Here is a 15,886-nt window from a genome sequence, read left to right as displayed (position 1 = left end):
CTAACTTTCTTGATGGCATGCAATTATATGGCTATAAAATTGGTTTGAAGTCATTTGAACCAATATTATCCCAAATGACAACCAAAATTTGGAACTTTGCATACGGAGTAATCTTTACCTTGCCACAAATAAATTTTTGCCAAAGATATCATTAAGAGAAACATGGACTAATTTGTGTCATCATTTTGACGCATATTATTTCATAAAACAAGGGGGTAATTTACTAACAATCTTATCCTAAAAATCTATTTAAAATCTATTTAAAAATCTTAACACTAATTTACTTTTATATGGCAAATGCTCCACCCAAGTTAGTCCTAACAAGAATAAACCCACAACCTTATGATCATAAAACACATTCTCTACCACTAGATCAAGTACTAGTTGGTTTTTATATTCCGTAATTGAGAAATGTCAACTTTTTAGTATTACCAGGGTAGGTACAACATCATACTATTAGATCCTAAAATTAAATAAATTAAAAAAAAATCATCTAACTATTTGAAGTTTTGAACTACCATTCCATATCTACGAGTCAAACTGTAAACCCAAGTTCAAGAAGAATAGAAATAATTTTGAGTTTGATCCCCATTGCATTACTCTCTGTTATCTGTATCAGGGTATTGATTCAGACGCTGCTCCGGCCACAGCTGGCTCGATCAACACCACCACTTTCCAGGTATGTACTTACTTACTACTTAGAGAGAAACTATCTTATAAACATTGTTCTCTGCCTGTTTCAATCACAGTTAAAAAAAAGAAAAGAAAACTTCAATTAAAGAACCCAAATTTTCAATACTTCGATCTTTGTTCTCATGTCACTGTTTTCTCAAGCTCTGCTGCCAAATTATGACAGCTTTACATTCAAAACTTCTATCCATATACATAGCTAAAATCATGTAATTCAACACAAAAACAGAAAAGTCCTCCGAACACGAAGGAAGAAAACCAAAATATATGTTTTCTCCTCCAGTTTTCATTTCTTTGTCAACACAGAATCTGTTTGTCATCAAATTTGGCAGAATTAATTTTGACAAGTAACACATAAGTTGAGGTAATCAGATGAACATGATCCATCAAATCATATACTCTCATGATTTCACATAATAATCAGACGATTAGTGGAACAATCTACAAGCATTGAGCAAAGACAATTCACACACAGGAAGAACTCTTCTTGGACAGTTCACTTTTGCCATCCTGCACTTCATTTCGGGGATAAGACTATAAGGGTAACAATCAATCCCAGTACATCACTTGAGGTTTACTTATTCATTTCTATTTCCTTTATTTACCCTCAGCGAATTGAATGATATTGGGTGATTCCACGCTTTGGAGGGAGCTTCCTCAATATAAAGAGAACCAGAGAAGAGGGTAGAATTTCCACCAACTGAAATGAAAAAGAAAAATAAGAAAATTTAGAATGTATTATAATACCCCCAAGGCATTTTTCTTTTGGTAGAATGTATTATAATACCCCCAAGCCATTATTTTCCCTTCTATTCATTAGCAAAAAGTAATGTAAAAATAGAAAAGGATTAAACTCACCAGATAGTACATGAAATTGAGAACTGGATGATCTAAAACGTCAAGATCAGCGGCTTTATCAAAAGCATTGAAGCACATCTGCAACACAGAATAGGAGTTAAACTCAATAAAGAAGACCCTTTAAATACTTCTCTAAACACACAGATTAGGTTTTTTTTTTTTTTTTTTTTTTTGAAAAGTGTTTCCTTGTTGATTAGATTTGTAAAGTTGTTTCTGGAAAGGCAAGAAAGCTGATTTTACAGCCTTTCATATCAGTCAGATGAAACAAATATTAGTCAGTGAGTAACAAAGACCAAATACGAGAATTTCAGATTGCCACCTCCAACAAGTGCATACCATTCACAAAATTATGATTAACTGTTTTCTAATAAGTACAGAAAAAACATGTATCAGTCCTAAAAGACACTGAGCACTCCACCTTTTTCAATTGCATCCAAACAACATTTATGTTCTGTTTGCCTAACATTCATATTAGAGCAGCAGATTGCTACGGAGTATTATTTTGTCAAAATTCAAAGCTTCATTGAGAAAGTCAAGAACATTGGCAACTTTAAAATCCTAGATGCATATAAGCAAAAATTAAGGAGTGAAGCTATAAAGCCTTAAAGACAACACAACACTTACCATAACACATCTTACGAGGAAACATGTAAAACATATTGTGGTTACATAGCCAACCTGCAAAAGGTGCACAGCAACATTATTAATCACAAGGAATGCCAAATTTCAAAAAATAATTTAAAAAAAGATCTGTGAACATAAACCCATCGGGAGAAGAGGGTTAAGACAGAGAGAGGAATGCACCTCCTGAAGCTTTTTACGTCGTCCTTTTGATTCTACAGGGAACCGTTGCAACATCAAGAAAAGCCTGCCCATAAAGACCATCAACAATGGAGGTATACAAATAATGATAAACAAAGCTAAAATTATAACAAGAATCTTCTTTGTATGTTCAGGATTAAAAAAAATATTTGATCTACAAACACTTTAAAATAGAAACAATCACTCCACCTAAAGGGTTAAAGCAACGGAGATATACTGTGAGAAACATGAATATAGCTACAAGAAGAAAGCATATTGCATAATCAAATATTTACATATACTACTGCTGAGATGAGACACCACAAGCCTTGTGGAGCTCCATCACCAGGTGCAGAAGTGCGAACTAGACTCTTTCACTACACACAGGGATGCGCCATAATGAAAAACCCAATAGAAAACTACATCACCAAGAGTTGGAGGCCATGTGATGAGAGAGTGAGAGAGAGACCAGCGCAATTACCAAATAATATAACGTTGCAATAAATTTGAAACTTCCTTAGAAGGGAAGTGTAGTGTAATGGACTGAGCTTACTGCTAACTTACACCACGCAAATAACAGGAAAATAAAGAGAAAAAGTTTAATTCTTTGGGTGAACTATATAATCTGTTTTTTTTTTTTTTTTTTTTTTTTTTTTAAAATTGATTAAATATGAAGAACTAATAAAGAAAGAAGCTTTAATATTGATTGATAATGGTGGTATGGTTACAAAATGATAGGGTTAATAGCTTTAGGCTATCACTCTCAAAATAGCTTGAGGCTATCAATGAGCTTGAGGCTATAACTATCTCTAGGTTTCCCTAACAATTTCTGCCTATCTTTTCCTTTCCCTTCTCTCTCTATTTACACTAACACTAAGGACTACTAACACAATAATGCTAGACTTCCCAAATTACCCCTCCTAAGGCTAGGCTATTACATGTTCCAATATTTTGGAACAGAGGAAGTATCAATCAGGTTTCCTACCACATTTCCAACATAATTAGCGCCTTCTCTCAAATGAGAAGGATAAGGACAAGAGCGTTCTTCATTGTGATTCAAAAACAGCCAAATCATCTTTCTCATAGATGAAATCGAAACTCTATTTCTAACCGTGGTGCTAAGCGATAATTCAGCTCAATCAATCCAAGAGCAAGCATCAACGCTCAAGGTGGAAGTGGTAAAAGCATGGTTTACAGCAATGAGCTTGAGCTATTCAGTTTCTCAGCTGGAGCTACTATCAATTTCTCAGTCTTTAAAAACCTTCTTTTCTCGATCAACCACCAAATATAGGCTGAGCTCGATATTGGCAGGCCTGCAGTCTAACAAAAGGCCCAAGCCTTGAAAAACCTACCAAGTATCATGCTCAGCCAATAGAGACGGTCCATTAGAGCTTCTACAGTTGTATTAAAGACACTATTGCTACCAACAAAGGGAAACCATAAATCCGTTTTAAAATGTTGGTAATTGCATGCCGATTTTGTACATGGTGTCAAAAGCTTAGAAGCTGACTGGCCTGGCATAGATCATAGCTCACATCATAAATTCATAACAGCTTATTTGGAGAAATTGGAAACAGGACACATGTCAACCTTTTGTCCAAGGTTCCACAGAAAAGCCAATTTCCTCCAGTACAATCTCCATTAACTGGGAGCAAACACATGAACTCTTCTTCATAATTTTTACAAATTCAATGAATGAAGTTGCAATTAATTACCTTCCTCCATAAAGAAGAAAACCAAGAGCTGCAAACAAAGACACGCCTGCCAATAACATGCACATACGAGCGGTCAGATAATTTAAACGTTGTGTAATAAGCCTAACAGCTTGTAAGTAGTAAACTAATTGGAGACATACCTGCGAAAAACATCTTTGACAAAACTACAAGAAGAGGGATTGGTTTCCACCACAAGATCAACCACAAAGCGATCTGGAATAGTCAAAGGGAATATTTAGTAACAGAATCACTGTCAATTATCCAGCAGAAAAATCTCACTGTCACTACTACAGTAATAGGATGCTGCATGTCAATGTAATTGATGAAACTTGAACAAGAACAAAAAGGTGGCAGAACAATAAAATAAAAAATGTATAAAAATAAAAAAAATAAAAAAAATTAATTTAAAAAAAAGGTGCAAAAGAATTAGTAGCATACAAACTTGAAAAGATACAAATGAATATCAATTGAAAAAGATTCACAGACCCAGCTCTATTAGAAGCAAGATTAAATGACATTACACTATGAAAATCTATGGATCAGATACAGCCATGTCTACAAACGGTCAAAACAGCTTTTTCTCGTACAGGAATCCCTTGCATAAAATTCAATGCAAATGCACATGAGGCATGTAAATATCTTGATAATGTAAATCTAAATATACGAGCTCTCCCAAAATATCCAATAAAATTGACTATAAAACCAAATATAAAATTCAAGAACCCTTTCTAATTTCCTAAATCGAGCTTTCTTTCTTTATTCTATGCTTCCATCAATGAGCAATGTTACCCACCTCAATCTAACATTTGGTGCCTTAAAAGAGAGCAATTCCGATGATGCTACCTTATCACTAAATTAGAGAACTAAAAAGCAAATCGGAGAAAGAACAGAACGCAGCAATGTTACCCCCCTCAATCTAACATTTGTGCCTTATTGTGGCACAAAAGAGAACAATTCCTATGATGCTACCTTATCACTTAAGTGCAGAGCTAAAAAGCAATTTGGAGAAAGAACAGAAATCATTAGGTCTAACTATCTAAGGATGCCTCATGTGAGCATCCTGCAAGTTTCATCAAGTTTCATACCCAATTTCTTTGTTGCTTGGTGCTGTGTGTCTTCTTAAAAACTCTCCAATAGTGTTGACTAATAAAGGTTATACAGGTGGATGTGGAACTGCTCAAAGCCTCAGCAAGTTTCATACTAAATCAGGGGTGTAATTCCCAAAAAACAAAAACTAAAAGACTGCAGAAATGCCAAGGTCAAAAGTTCGAAGGATTGAGTATTAAATAAAAGATCTTGATTACACCAATTACAATCTGTCATACAATCATCCATAAGTTGCAACATCAAAGTTTAATATGTCTAAAGCATTAAAAGAAAGGCTTGGGTACAGCTAACTTTATCAGGAAATCAATCAACCATGTCATGGGTCCACATCATTTTACTTTAAGAGGAATGCCATGATAGATTCAACTATAATATCAACTTTTTAAACTAAAATATAAACAGCAACTAATTTGGGCTGCAATACAACACAACATCTTGTATTGGTCAAATAAACTGCCTCAACAATCTTACAACCCCAAAACCACCCTGCTTCCCTTCCTAAAAATAAAGTAAGAGGTATAGATTAAAAGGATGCTACATTAATTTTAAAACAGTCCTCCTATGTAGAAGAATATTCACCTGAATGGTATAGACCACTGCATTAATTGTAAAGAAACTAGGCCTGAGGCCATCAGTAGATACAGCACGCGCCTACCAAAGACAATCATCAGTTAAGGAAAAGCATGTATAAATAACACAATAATCAAGTAGGAAAAAAAAAAAAAAAAAAGGTGAAAAACTAAATATCAACTCAAACCTGATAGTATATCTCTGCCCAAAACAAGACCAGCAGTACATAGGTAGTGAAGAATGCAAGACTCGGCAAATCAAGCAAGATATGCTGGACAAGCTGAATTGCATAACATAAGAAGTACCATAAGATAATCTCAGACCAACACAACACAAGCAAAGAACAACAATGCAACCAATGAAAATCAAATGATGCCTAACCTCAGGCTGCAAGCGCTGCACATCACGGCGAAACACAAAAACTACACATCTAACTGCACAAACATCAACATACAATAATTAATAACTATCCACTTAAGAATGTCACCAAAATTAAAAAAATCATCAACCAAATAGTGCTACTACCGCGAAAATCATCAATTCAACATACCTCCATTAACCAGGAAATTCAGAAAATGAAAGACCTTCTGAGTGGTCCATCCGTACTCAGGAACTCTCAATTGTATTCTAATCAATTGTACCTACATCACCCACACAATATGTCCCACAAAATCAATGACCCTTGAAAGCAAAAAATTCCATAGAACACCTAAATTCATCTACCTTCATCTCTGAATCAACATTACACTTTCATATTCTAATTTTATTAATTACAATACATAATAAATACCAAATCAGATCATATGGTCTATTTTCCAAAATTCAATTCAAATTAGATTAAACCCAGCAAAACCCATCAATTATTTTCACCAAAAAAGCAAGAAATCAAACAAATTAATACCATAAAAACCTAGAAATTTCAGGGTACTAAAAAAAATTACCAGGGCAACAATGGAAACAATCCCATATAAAAAAGATAAGATATGAAAAATTCGATCTTGCCAAAGAAGAGAAGCATTGATATCATTCCACCAATTAGAAGCGTCTTTCATAAGAAACGCTGTCACCGCCAGCGAAGGGTCCAGCGTTTCCGCCATGAAAATCCCAAAACTAAAAACTTCGAATTTCAGCTATAAATTGATTCTACCCTTTTCAACTTTTTGCCCCAAAAAATTAATTCTTCTTTTTTACGGCAAAAATACCGGGAATTAAAGATTTGGGCAAGAAATTTTTTTCTGATTTTTGATGATGGTAATTTTATTATTGATTTTCTGCAAAGAAAAAAGCCAGGAGAAAGGAAATTTCGTGAATTAGAGAAAAAGAATGTTGTTTGGTTTTGGCTTGTGTTTTTGTTTTGTGTTCGTCTTATTTTTATTTTATTTTTTTAAATAAAAATTGATTTTTGTATTATTATGATTTTTTTTATTATATTCGTGTTTTAATTATTTCTTTATTTTATTATTTTTTTCCCTGGTGGAAGAGAGCTGGATTTTTGACGAAATAATGCACGTATTAGTTGAAGTTAGGGATGATAAATACATTAAATACTCCATGAAAAAACCACGTTTTTCTTTCTTTTTACACTGTAAACTTAGTTTGAATTTCTTAAAAAGTGCTACTTAATTTATTCTAAGTAATGATGTATGGTGTGAAAGAATGTAATTGTGAACCTAACAGGACATTTATTCTAATTTTCGATACACGGTATATAACATACTCAACCAAAATGATCGCATAAAATTTTCACTTTCTTTATCTTCTATTGTTTGATATTTTATGTAATTTACAACTCCTAGCTAGTTTAATCCAGTTAATATTACTTTCCATGTTTTTTATTTCCGCTTATTTCATTGCCGAAAAATCTAATACGAATATATCTTACTAAAATCATACATGTCTAACTCTAATATAAATATTATTTGTTGATGGATGGAGTATTTTTATTGACTTATGTAATTGTACATTTGTACATACATTGATTTAAGCAAGAAAAGAGATAAATAATGTTGCATAAACCTTAAGTTACTTATAATAGGTGGTAAGCATCGTGTGATTTGGCACATAAATGAATCGTGATAGGTGGTTTATTTGATACATATATAAATAATACTCCGTAGTAATAATAATAATTTGTTATATATTATTTTTATCTTAATTCTTGAAATACTTATTTATACTATTTTTTGTGGCTTTGTTTATTGATCTCCTTGAACATATTGGACTTCGCTTTCTCATCATACATGTATAGCTTTTCCTGTGCTCTAAATACTGTCATGATTGTGATGGTCATACAGTTGTCAACTAACTAAACTACTAATTTGGTGAAATAAACTTGTGGTGCAATAAACTTGGTTTTATAGAGCCACAAACAATATTACAAACAGGTTTATGGGTTGTTGTCCACTCCAATACTGCATTTTCGTCCGGCAACTTCTTGAAGAGGTACTGCCAGTTATCTTTCCTAATCGCGGTTTTTTTGGGGGGAGAGCAAGAAATCTAATTCGACAGCTGTTTAAAATGCAAAAGGTTTTTTTTTTTTTTTTTTGAAGCAAAAATGCAAAAGGTTAAGCACAATGTGTATCGGTGTATAAGTTGATTTGGTATGAGGATTTCTTCCTGTGATTTCCCTCCATTTCACAATTGTTTGAGCCGAATTCATCAGAATAGGCCTAATTTGCCTGAAATAGTTCATGTTCTTGTATAACAGAGAAAATTGATTACAATTTCAGCTGCTGAGTAAGGCTCCACCTAATACCTAATTTCAAGTGGAGAGAAACCCCAATCAAAATAGAGATAGTTACAAAAAAATGATCAAGGAATAGAAGAGAATGGCAAGCACAGAACATTAACAACAGCAGCTCCAGGACGAAAATTTGGAAGGTATTCGGCCAGTCTGTCTGATATACTCGGCCTGCTGCTCAGCCTTTGTTGCTTGCTTATTCATCTTCATTTCAGCAGCTGCCCGCTTTTCTTCAGCCTTGTGCCTTGCAGTAGCAAGCTTGTTCATGAACTTATCTTGTGCTTTGGCTTTCATTCTTTCCACCTCAACCTGAACAGTTAATTTTGGTGATGAAATTAAGACGAGTATGGCAGATTGGCAGGACCTCAACTAATCTCGTACATTATAAACAATCAAAATACTTAAGCACATAGTATAAATTTCTACGATGGTAACAAATGGAGTACTCTGTTCCGAGAGAAATAAATTAAATTTACAGTCAATACAGGAAGATAATTTTTGGGAATCGCAATGTATCACTCCGTATACATAACATATATATGGGGCGAAATGATTAGCTTCTAACGTTGTAAAGGTTATACCATGCTGCCCTCGTAAAACCTGGATTTACAACAGAAGAGTCTCCTGAACCAAGATACCAGGAGGGAAACTACTGCTTTAGTCCAATGCTTGTAATTTTGAGCAATTAGTTATTTTATTTTTTAAACCAAAAAATACCTTTATGTGATTTTTTTTTCTTTCTCGTAGCAAATTTTAACAAATAAAATTGTTTCTAACTCCTTATACACGCACCATCCATGAGGACTTTAAATTGGTAATTCAATGGAGTACCAAGATATGGGATGACAGATACAAATCACAGCTAACTGGTCCAGGGAAAGCTTACGATTCAATGCAGACAAAAATTGTTTACTCCATAATGAATAAAGCAAACAATAAACAATTTGTAAAATATAATAACAGTTAAATCTTAGAAGTACCTCGTTTTTCCTCATCTCAGCCTCAGTTTTAGCTTTTTGATGATTTTCCCATGCTTGGATCTTCATTTCTTCACGTTCAAACCTGAATAATCTATAACTACGTTACTTTTTGTCCAGATAACACTCAGAAAGGTTTTTAAGATATATAATAAATAATCAAATTTGGTTCTGTAGAGTTGGAGTAAGTTTATTTGCTTTTCAAGTGTAAACCAATGGAAGCCAGGCCAAAAAAGGTCTCTACTGGTCTTGCTTCATTCGGTGATGTCTTGCTAGTTACTAGCCCTAGGTGGCTAGGCTCTCCGTATTACAAGCTCAAAGAGACAGATTCACCATGGTGAAACCAAAGATCCCTAAACATGTACTCCAACTACCCACGATACTTTTTTGGAGGGAAGTTGGTCGTAGCCTAATTGGTATTCAGCATACACGACCATCAGAGAGAGAGATTCACATTGAATCTTTTTTTCAGAAGTTCAAGACAACAGAAGTTCAGAGCCGCATGCATTCAAGACAACAGAAGTTCCCAAGGTCAGATGTTACAAAGTACGAGAAGTTAGCATGAATATCTAATATCTTCACATTGAATCTATTTTTTCCATTGACTTCCCCAGTAAACAATTTTTCTAGCACACATTCTCCCACTCCAGACACCAGCTTTGGACTTTGGTGAGACCTCTTGCTGGGTTCTTTGGATAGTCATATTACATTGAGCTTCCCTAATATACATTTCTTTCAGAAGGAATATAAACCGGGCAAGTGGAGACCTATGTCACCTACCCTTGACTTCTTTTGTGTTTCCACAGCACACTGAGAGGCATACAGTGGATATATTACCTTAGATTATCATGATTTTCTAATTTCTAGATGGCTAGATTGGCTACTTGCAAAAAAAGCCAAACATTTAAAGATGAAGTGCAGTCTTCCCTTTTTCTTCTACAAATACCAGTTAGATACTTTTGGTGGAATATTAAACTCAGAAGCAAGGGCAGAATCTGAACCATCCCACTGCACTTGAGTGGGATGATCCTAACTAAAGGAGAACAGTATTCAGCAATTACGTTACCCACTACAATGGAATACAGTAGTGGGGGAAGATCACTTATCAATTTAGCAGAGAAGGCTATATACCACATAAACCACTAATAAATCTGGATGCATTAATAACTACCCAGGTCCCAAAATAAACCTTCAAAGCCACACAACATTGCAAGAAAAATTTGGATGGTTTCACAATATATGAACGCAAAGATAAGAGAATACAGTACCTTGCTGTGTACTTTGCTTTCTCAGCCTCCTCCCAGGCTTCCGCTCTTGCCTCAACAACACTCTTGGACGCTTGTCCTCCAGCCATTGTGTTAGCTGAAGATGATGTTTCTTCATCATCTTTACCAGCCCATGCAGCTATATTCACCTTACCAAGCTGCATGCCAAGTTCCATTATTTCTTTTCTAGTTTTCATCTGCATCTCCTTCTCAGAAAGTTCCTTTCTCTGCTGGTTTAAACTGCCATTTATCATACTTGTCTGTGCTGCTGAAAGATTAGCTCTTTTAGGCGTTGATGACCTTGAAGAAGTAGGACTGTGCATCGGTGATTTTACCTTAACAGGAGTTCCAGTTCTAGAAGGTTCCTGGCTTGCTATTGGAGTCATCTCTGTACCCATATCCCTCATGGAAACAGATCTGGCAAATGATTGCGGAATCATGGCTGTTGATGTTTGTATTGATATAGATGAATCATGTTGACTGAGATGGACTACAAAAAAAAGAGAGCAATGTGTTCATTTATACAAGTGCCGTTGATGGTAAGCCATAATATAGTTACAAAGTAAAGTTGTAAAACTAGTAAAACTGAGCTTGACAATTATATAGATAAAGGAGAAACAAAATATTGAAGCCTTTAGTAAACTCTTACTTTCAGGATCGCCGATAGAATTTTCAATCATATCTGCTGCTTTTCCATGTAGATCAGCATGTGAGTATGGTTCTGACCCCCAGTTCACCAATTTTTGGGTGGCATTTGCTTTCTTAGCTAGATTTGAATCCATCCTCTTCATATCAGGCTCTTCAAAAGCAACTAATTTTTCATCTGGAACTTCATGAACTACTTTCGTAGCAGTTTTTCTACCTCCATGGCCGAAAATGTTAGTCTTCCTAGCCCCTTGCACACCATGTGACTGACCAGTCTTTGGTCTGTTTGAAGTAGGGCTTGCTATCCACTTCTGTGCATCATCCCATTTCGATGGTGGTGGCTTTGAGAATGGTGCAGCTGGCACTCTTGGTTGCCCACGTTCTGTCTTCTGAAACTCGAAAGCTGATGACACCACACCCAAGTTGTCATGCCCGTTTTCATAGTCTTCCTCAAACTCTTCATTCAACCCAATTCTTGAGCTGACAAAATTTTGATCTTTCAACTTACGATCTGGAATCATTTCTGAATCCCCAGTTGTTGAGGTCGAGCATTCAACAAATTCACGCACAACGTCCACATCCTTGTAACTTTCAGAATAATCAGTACCTAAACATATTTGTTAGAATATGAACTTATACCATCCCAAGTACTAATCTATGACATCATAGACTATAGAGTATTAAAACTCTAACTGTGTCAAGATGCACCTTTTTGCAACAAATTATTGTAGCATTGGTGTCAGCATGAACTAAAGATATGACAAACATCAATTCTACCTGTACTAATAATTCATCATACAACCTCACGGTAATTACATGAACTCTGATATTGTCATTGAATGTAAAATTTGATGAACAAGCTCCCATAGTCTTTAGGGGTGATTTAAATGGGTTTTTTTTTTCAGTTGAGTGTAGTGTGGTGTGATGAACAGGCTCCCATTGTCCCTAGGGATGGTTTCATACTAAACTGATCAAGACGGCTGCCTCCTAGTGGAGAATAAAGAGAGAAAAAGAACCATATAGTAGTATATTACCCAGCAAGGCAAGAAATTTAGTTAAATACTATCCTAAGCACAGTATGTAATGAAACAATCCCACTAATTAGTAAATGGAATTGATCAACTTTATATGAACCTTAAAGGCTTTATTGATGAGCTCATTGCATAAACAGGTAAAGGCGATTCATTAGCTTTAAAACTAGCTGCACAAAACCTTTATGGCTTTAACACAAAAGTAAAAAAATTTGCCTTTGACTGCATCCAAACTACCCGCCCCCTTTATAGAAACTTCAGGAATCTCTTTTAGTTCTTTCTCTGATTTTGTTCATTAATCTTTTATAAATATATAAAATGATCACGCATACGAGTTTATGACCTTTATATTAATAATTGCACCTTTACATTTCTAAATACATAGTATCATTCAACAATAATTCAAAAAAATAGTTATACATTAGATAACACACATAAAATCCAAATCATAACATGTCAATAAAATTATAAAATTATACATTATCCAATAAATAAAAAACTATTCATATCACAAAAACTTAATTTCCCAACTTGATTTTGTACAAAAACAACACAGTGAAAGCAAAGTAGACGTCAACTAGCTTAGTTGATTAAAGTCTTAGCCGTAGTACCAAGACCTAGGATCAAATCCCGCCTTGGGGATTACGACATCAAAACCCTTAAAGACTAAGAAAATCAGACAGTGTAGCAATTATACCTGGATCATCTACACCAGAATGCTGAGATCTTAAAGAACAAGATGAATCCACTTCTCCAAGAAGCTCCCTCCTCTTCTTCTCTACTCCCAGTAACATGCTCCTCAGTTTAGCTGGTGACAACCCTCCTCCTTTCTATACCCAGAAAACTCAATTTCAAAAATCAAACTAAATACCAATAAATTAAAAAGAAAATAAAAAATTAATCCAAATACCAATAAATTAAAAAGAAAATAAAAAATTAATCCAACCATAAATAGGAAATTTGTAGAAAACCCCAGAAAACTCATAATCAAAAGCAAAACAAAAAACCCATAAATTTAATATTGTATTATAAAAAGTCAATTTAACCATGGAATAGTGCAGAAAAACCCAGAAAATTCAAAATTACAAATCAAACTTAAAACCCCAGAAAAGAAAACTAGTAATCCAGCAAAAAATTGGGATTTTGCAGAAAATAAAAAGGGGGAACTTAGCTAACCTGAGGTCTTTCAATCCTTTCGTACTCCATTAGAAAAGAAGTTTCAAAGATGAAATTTTTTTCACTTTCAATCTTCCATAAGAGGAATTTTCTCTCTCCTCAGTCAAAGAAGAAATGTAGCTTTTGCTTCCATGAATGAAAATGGCGTGTGTAACGGACAAATTATCAGCAAAAAAATGGAGCTCAGATTTAGCAGACCCTTTTCTCTGTCTTCTAGTGTGAGCCCTGTTTGTCTACACTGTTTTGAGTACACTGTAGACTAATAAAAAATTAATAATTTAATTTTGTCATTGCTTTAACTTTAATTTAATTAAATTAAAATTAATTTCGTGTACTTTAATTTTATGGAATTTGGATTTGATTTGAATAATTATGAAATTTGTGGACTTTGGATTCCGATCTATTAGCCGTTTTTGGTTTGTAATTAAGTGTTAAAATCCTATTTTAATACCCACAAATGAAGTAAAGATAATGGATTATTGATTGTTAAAAAAAAATATTGGATTATTGATAAGGAAATGGGGACAATGTCCTAGTAATAAGACCCCATCTTGATTTTGGATGATTAATAAAAGCAATGCACATGGGGCATGGAAAGATGATGAACATAATTTTTTATTAAAAGGGGCTTTTTTTTTCCTTGTCTCTTTTGGTGCTTGGTTATTGGATTGGCTTCAAGAGGACTCTGAATGTCTAATCTTGAACTATTTTATGTGTATACTTTTGGTCACAAAGTGTAGTTGATCGTGGGACGGATTTGAGTGGGGTTAACTCAGGATATATTTTTAAAAATCGACAAAAGATATTAGGGAAAACTATGATTGATGTTTGATTTAGACTTGAATCAATTTCTTTAAAGCAATTAGTAGTTCAGTCATATTGATCATCTTTAATTTCAAATAACTTAAATGCAATATTATTGTTTACCACCATAAATACCACAGTTTATATCATTCTTGTAGATAAGCTTCAAGTACATACATACACCAATACACCATCATGGCATCATACAAGATTGTCATATAACAATTGACAAATAAACGGGAATGCAATCACTCAACTTAGTGCCAAGCTTGAACCGTGTAATGGAGTTGAACAACTCTATTTGGACTCTTTTCATCAAGGCGTCTCGGCCTTGGCGGATATTGATATTTTGTGATTGTATGTGATTAATAATATGATGTTGCCCGTTTTTTTCTCTCATCAAGAAGTTTACCATTTGATACATTATTTAAATATTTACTGGAACTCCAATGGGAAAAAAAATATATATATTCTTTGCGAACTAGTCAAAAAAGAATAAATGATGTTGATTTCAAACATTGGGCATCACCTATAATGTTTTAATCGGCTAAATTAGCTGATTCATTTGTTCCTCGTATTGTCATAGGGCTCAATACATTGATGAACGAAAACTCGTCCCAAAGCAAATTACCGAGTAACGTACATCAAAGCCTAGTCTTGTCCATCTTATTTCAACATGAGTTGTGATTAATAAGTTAAAATAAGGGGTCGTTTGGTTCACACAGGGTAAACAGAATGGAATGAACAATGAGAATGAAAGAGAATAGAATGAAAAACCATTCTAAATGCTATAATGGGCTTGTTTGACATCAGTTTTTTTTTTAGTTTTCTGTTTTTTTGAAAACCAAAAACAGGAAACAACAAAAAGGTGTTTCCTCTTTTCTGTTGTCAGTTTTTAAAATTATCATAATCTTAATAAGTTTATATAATTTTTGATTCATTATGGGACACATATCATATACTTTTAGAAACCAAAAAACAGAAAACCACAGCAATGCCAAACGAACCCTATGTTGTTTGTTTACCAAAAAACAAAGAGAATCCAACCACCATTCTAAACACTACACCCCCCCCCCCACCACCACCACAAACACAACACTTTCCCTTTTCCAGCCACCCCACCCCACCACCACCTTCGCCGCCCCTCCCCGGCCCCAAATCGCCCCCTCTCTCCCCAAAAACCCATCTTCTTTCCCGAAAAAACCATCCCCACCAATGAAAAAAACCCTAAAAGCCCCTCCACCTCCAAGGAAAATAGTCGACCACCCCTTCCCCACCCTCGAAACTAGGGATGGCAACGGGTCGGACTCGGAGCGGATTATGCTAAATCCGACTCCGACCCGGCAGGAAGTCGGAGGTTAAATCCGACATCCGACTCCGACTCCGGCATCCGACTCCGACATCCGACTCCGACTTCAATATCCGACCTCCGACTCCGACTCCGATCCGACCTGACTCCGAGTTTTTTTTCATTATTCAATATACTTTGAGATGTTGGGCTATTTGG

At 34.8% G+C, this 15,886-nt stretch overlaps 2 protein-coding genes across 3 annotated transcripts; both read right to left on the bottom strand.

Annotated features, from left to right (window-relative positions):
* Positions 1 to 757: 757 nt before the first annotated feature.
* Positions 758 to 7,347, bottom strand: LOC110681941 (protein TOM THREE HOMOLOG 1). The gene is made up of 11 exons (XM_021858123.1): positions 6,683 to 7,347; positions 6,292 to 6,382; positions 6,123 to 6,175; positions 5,929 to 6,021; positions 5,751 to 5,822; positions 4,205 to 4,277; positions 4,065 to 4,110; positions 2,353 to 2,416; positions 2,173 to 2,226; positions 1,549 to 1,626; positions 758 to 1,390 (listed from the first exon to the last, which is right to left on the bottom strand). Exons 1-11 carry the CDS (start codon positions 6,836 to 6,838, stop codon positions 1,298 to 1,300), a joined length of 873 nt encoding a protein of 290 aa, XP_021713815.1. The 5' UTR covers positions 6,839 to 7,347; the 3' UTR covers positions 758 to 1,297.
* Positions 7,348 to 8,395: 1,048 nt separating this feature from the next.
* On the bottom strand, positions 8,396 to 14,021 carry LOC110681940 (caldesmon-like). 2 transcript variants are annotated; one of them, XM_021858121.1, is made up of 6 exons: positions 13,576 to 14,021; positions 13,097 to 13,229; positions 11,373 to 11,975; positions 10,727 to 11,213; positions 9,462 to 9,552; positions 8,396 to 8,790 (listed from the first exon to the last, which is right to left on the bottom strand). In XM_021858121.1, exons 1-6 carry the CDS (start codon positions 13,603 to 13,605, stop codon positions 8,587 to 8,589), a joined length of 1,548 nt encoding a protein of 515 aa, XP_021713813.1. In that variant the 5' UTR covers positions 13,606 to 14,021; the 3' UTR covers positions 8,396 to 8,586. The 2 variants fall into 2 exon arrangements, with proteins under 2 accessions (XP_021713813.1, XP_021713814.1); XM_021858122.1 differs by having other exon boundaries at positions 9,462 to 9,543; positions 13,576 to 14,017.
* Positions 14,022 to 15,886: the final 1,865 nt, after the last annotated feature.

This window comes from Chenopodium quinoa, unplaced genomic scaffold, assembly GCF_001683475.1.
Source record: "Chenopodium quinoa cultivar QQ74 unplaced genomic scaffold, ASM168347v1, whole genome shotgun sequence".
Lineage (NCBI taxonomy): Eukaryota > Viridiplantae > Streptophyta > Magnoliopsida > Caryophyllales > Amaranthaceae > Chenopodium > Chenopodium quinoa.
Note: the sequence above shows the minus strand (reverse complement) of the source record. Positions and strands in the feature narration are given on the sequence as shown.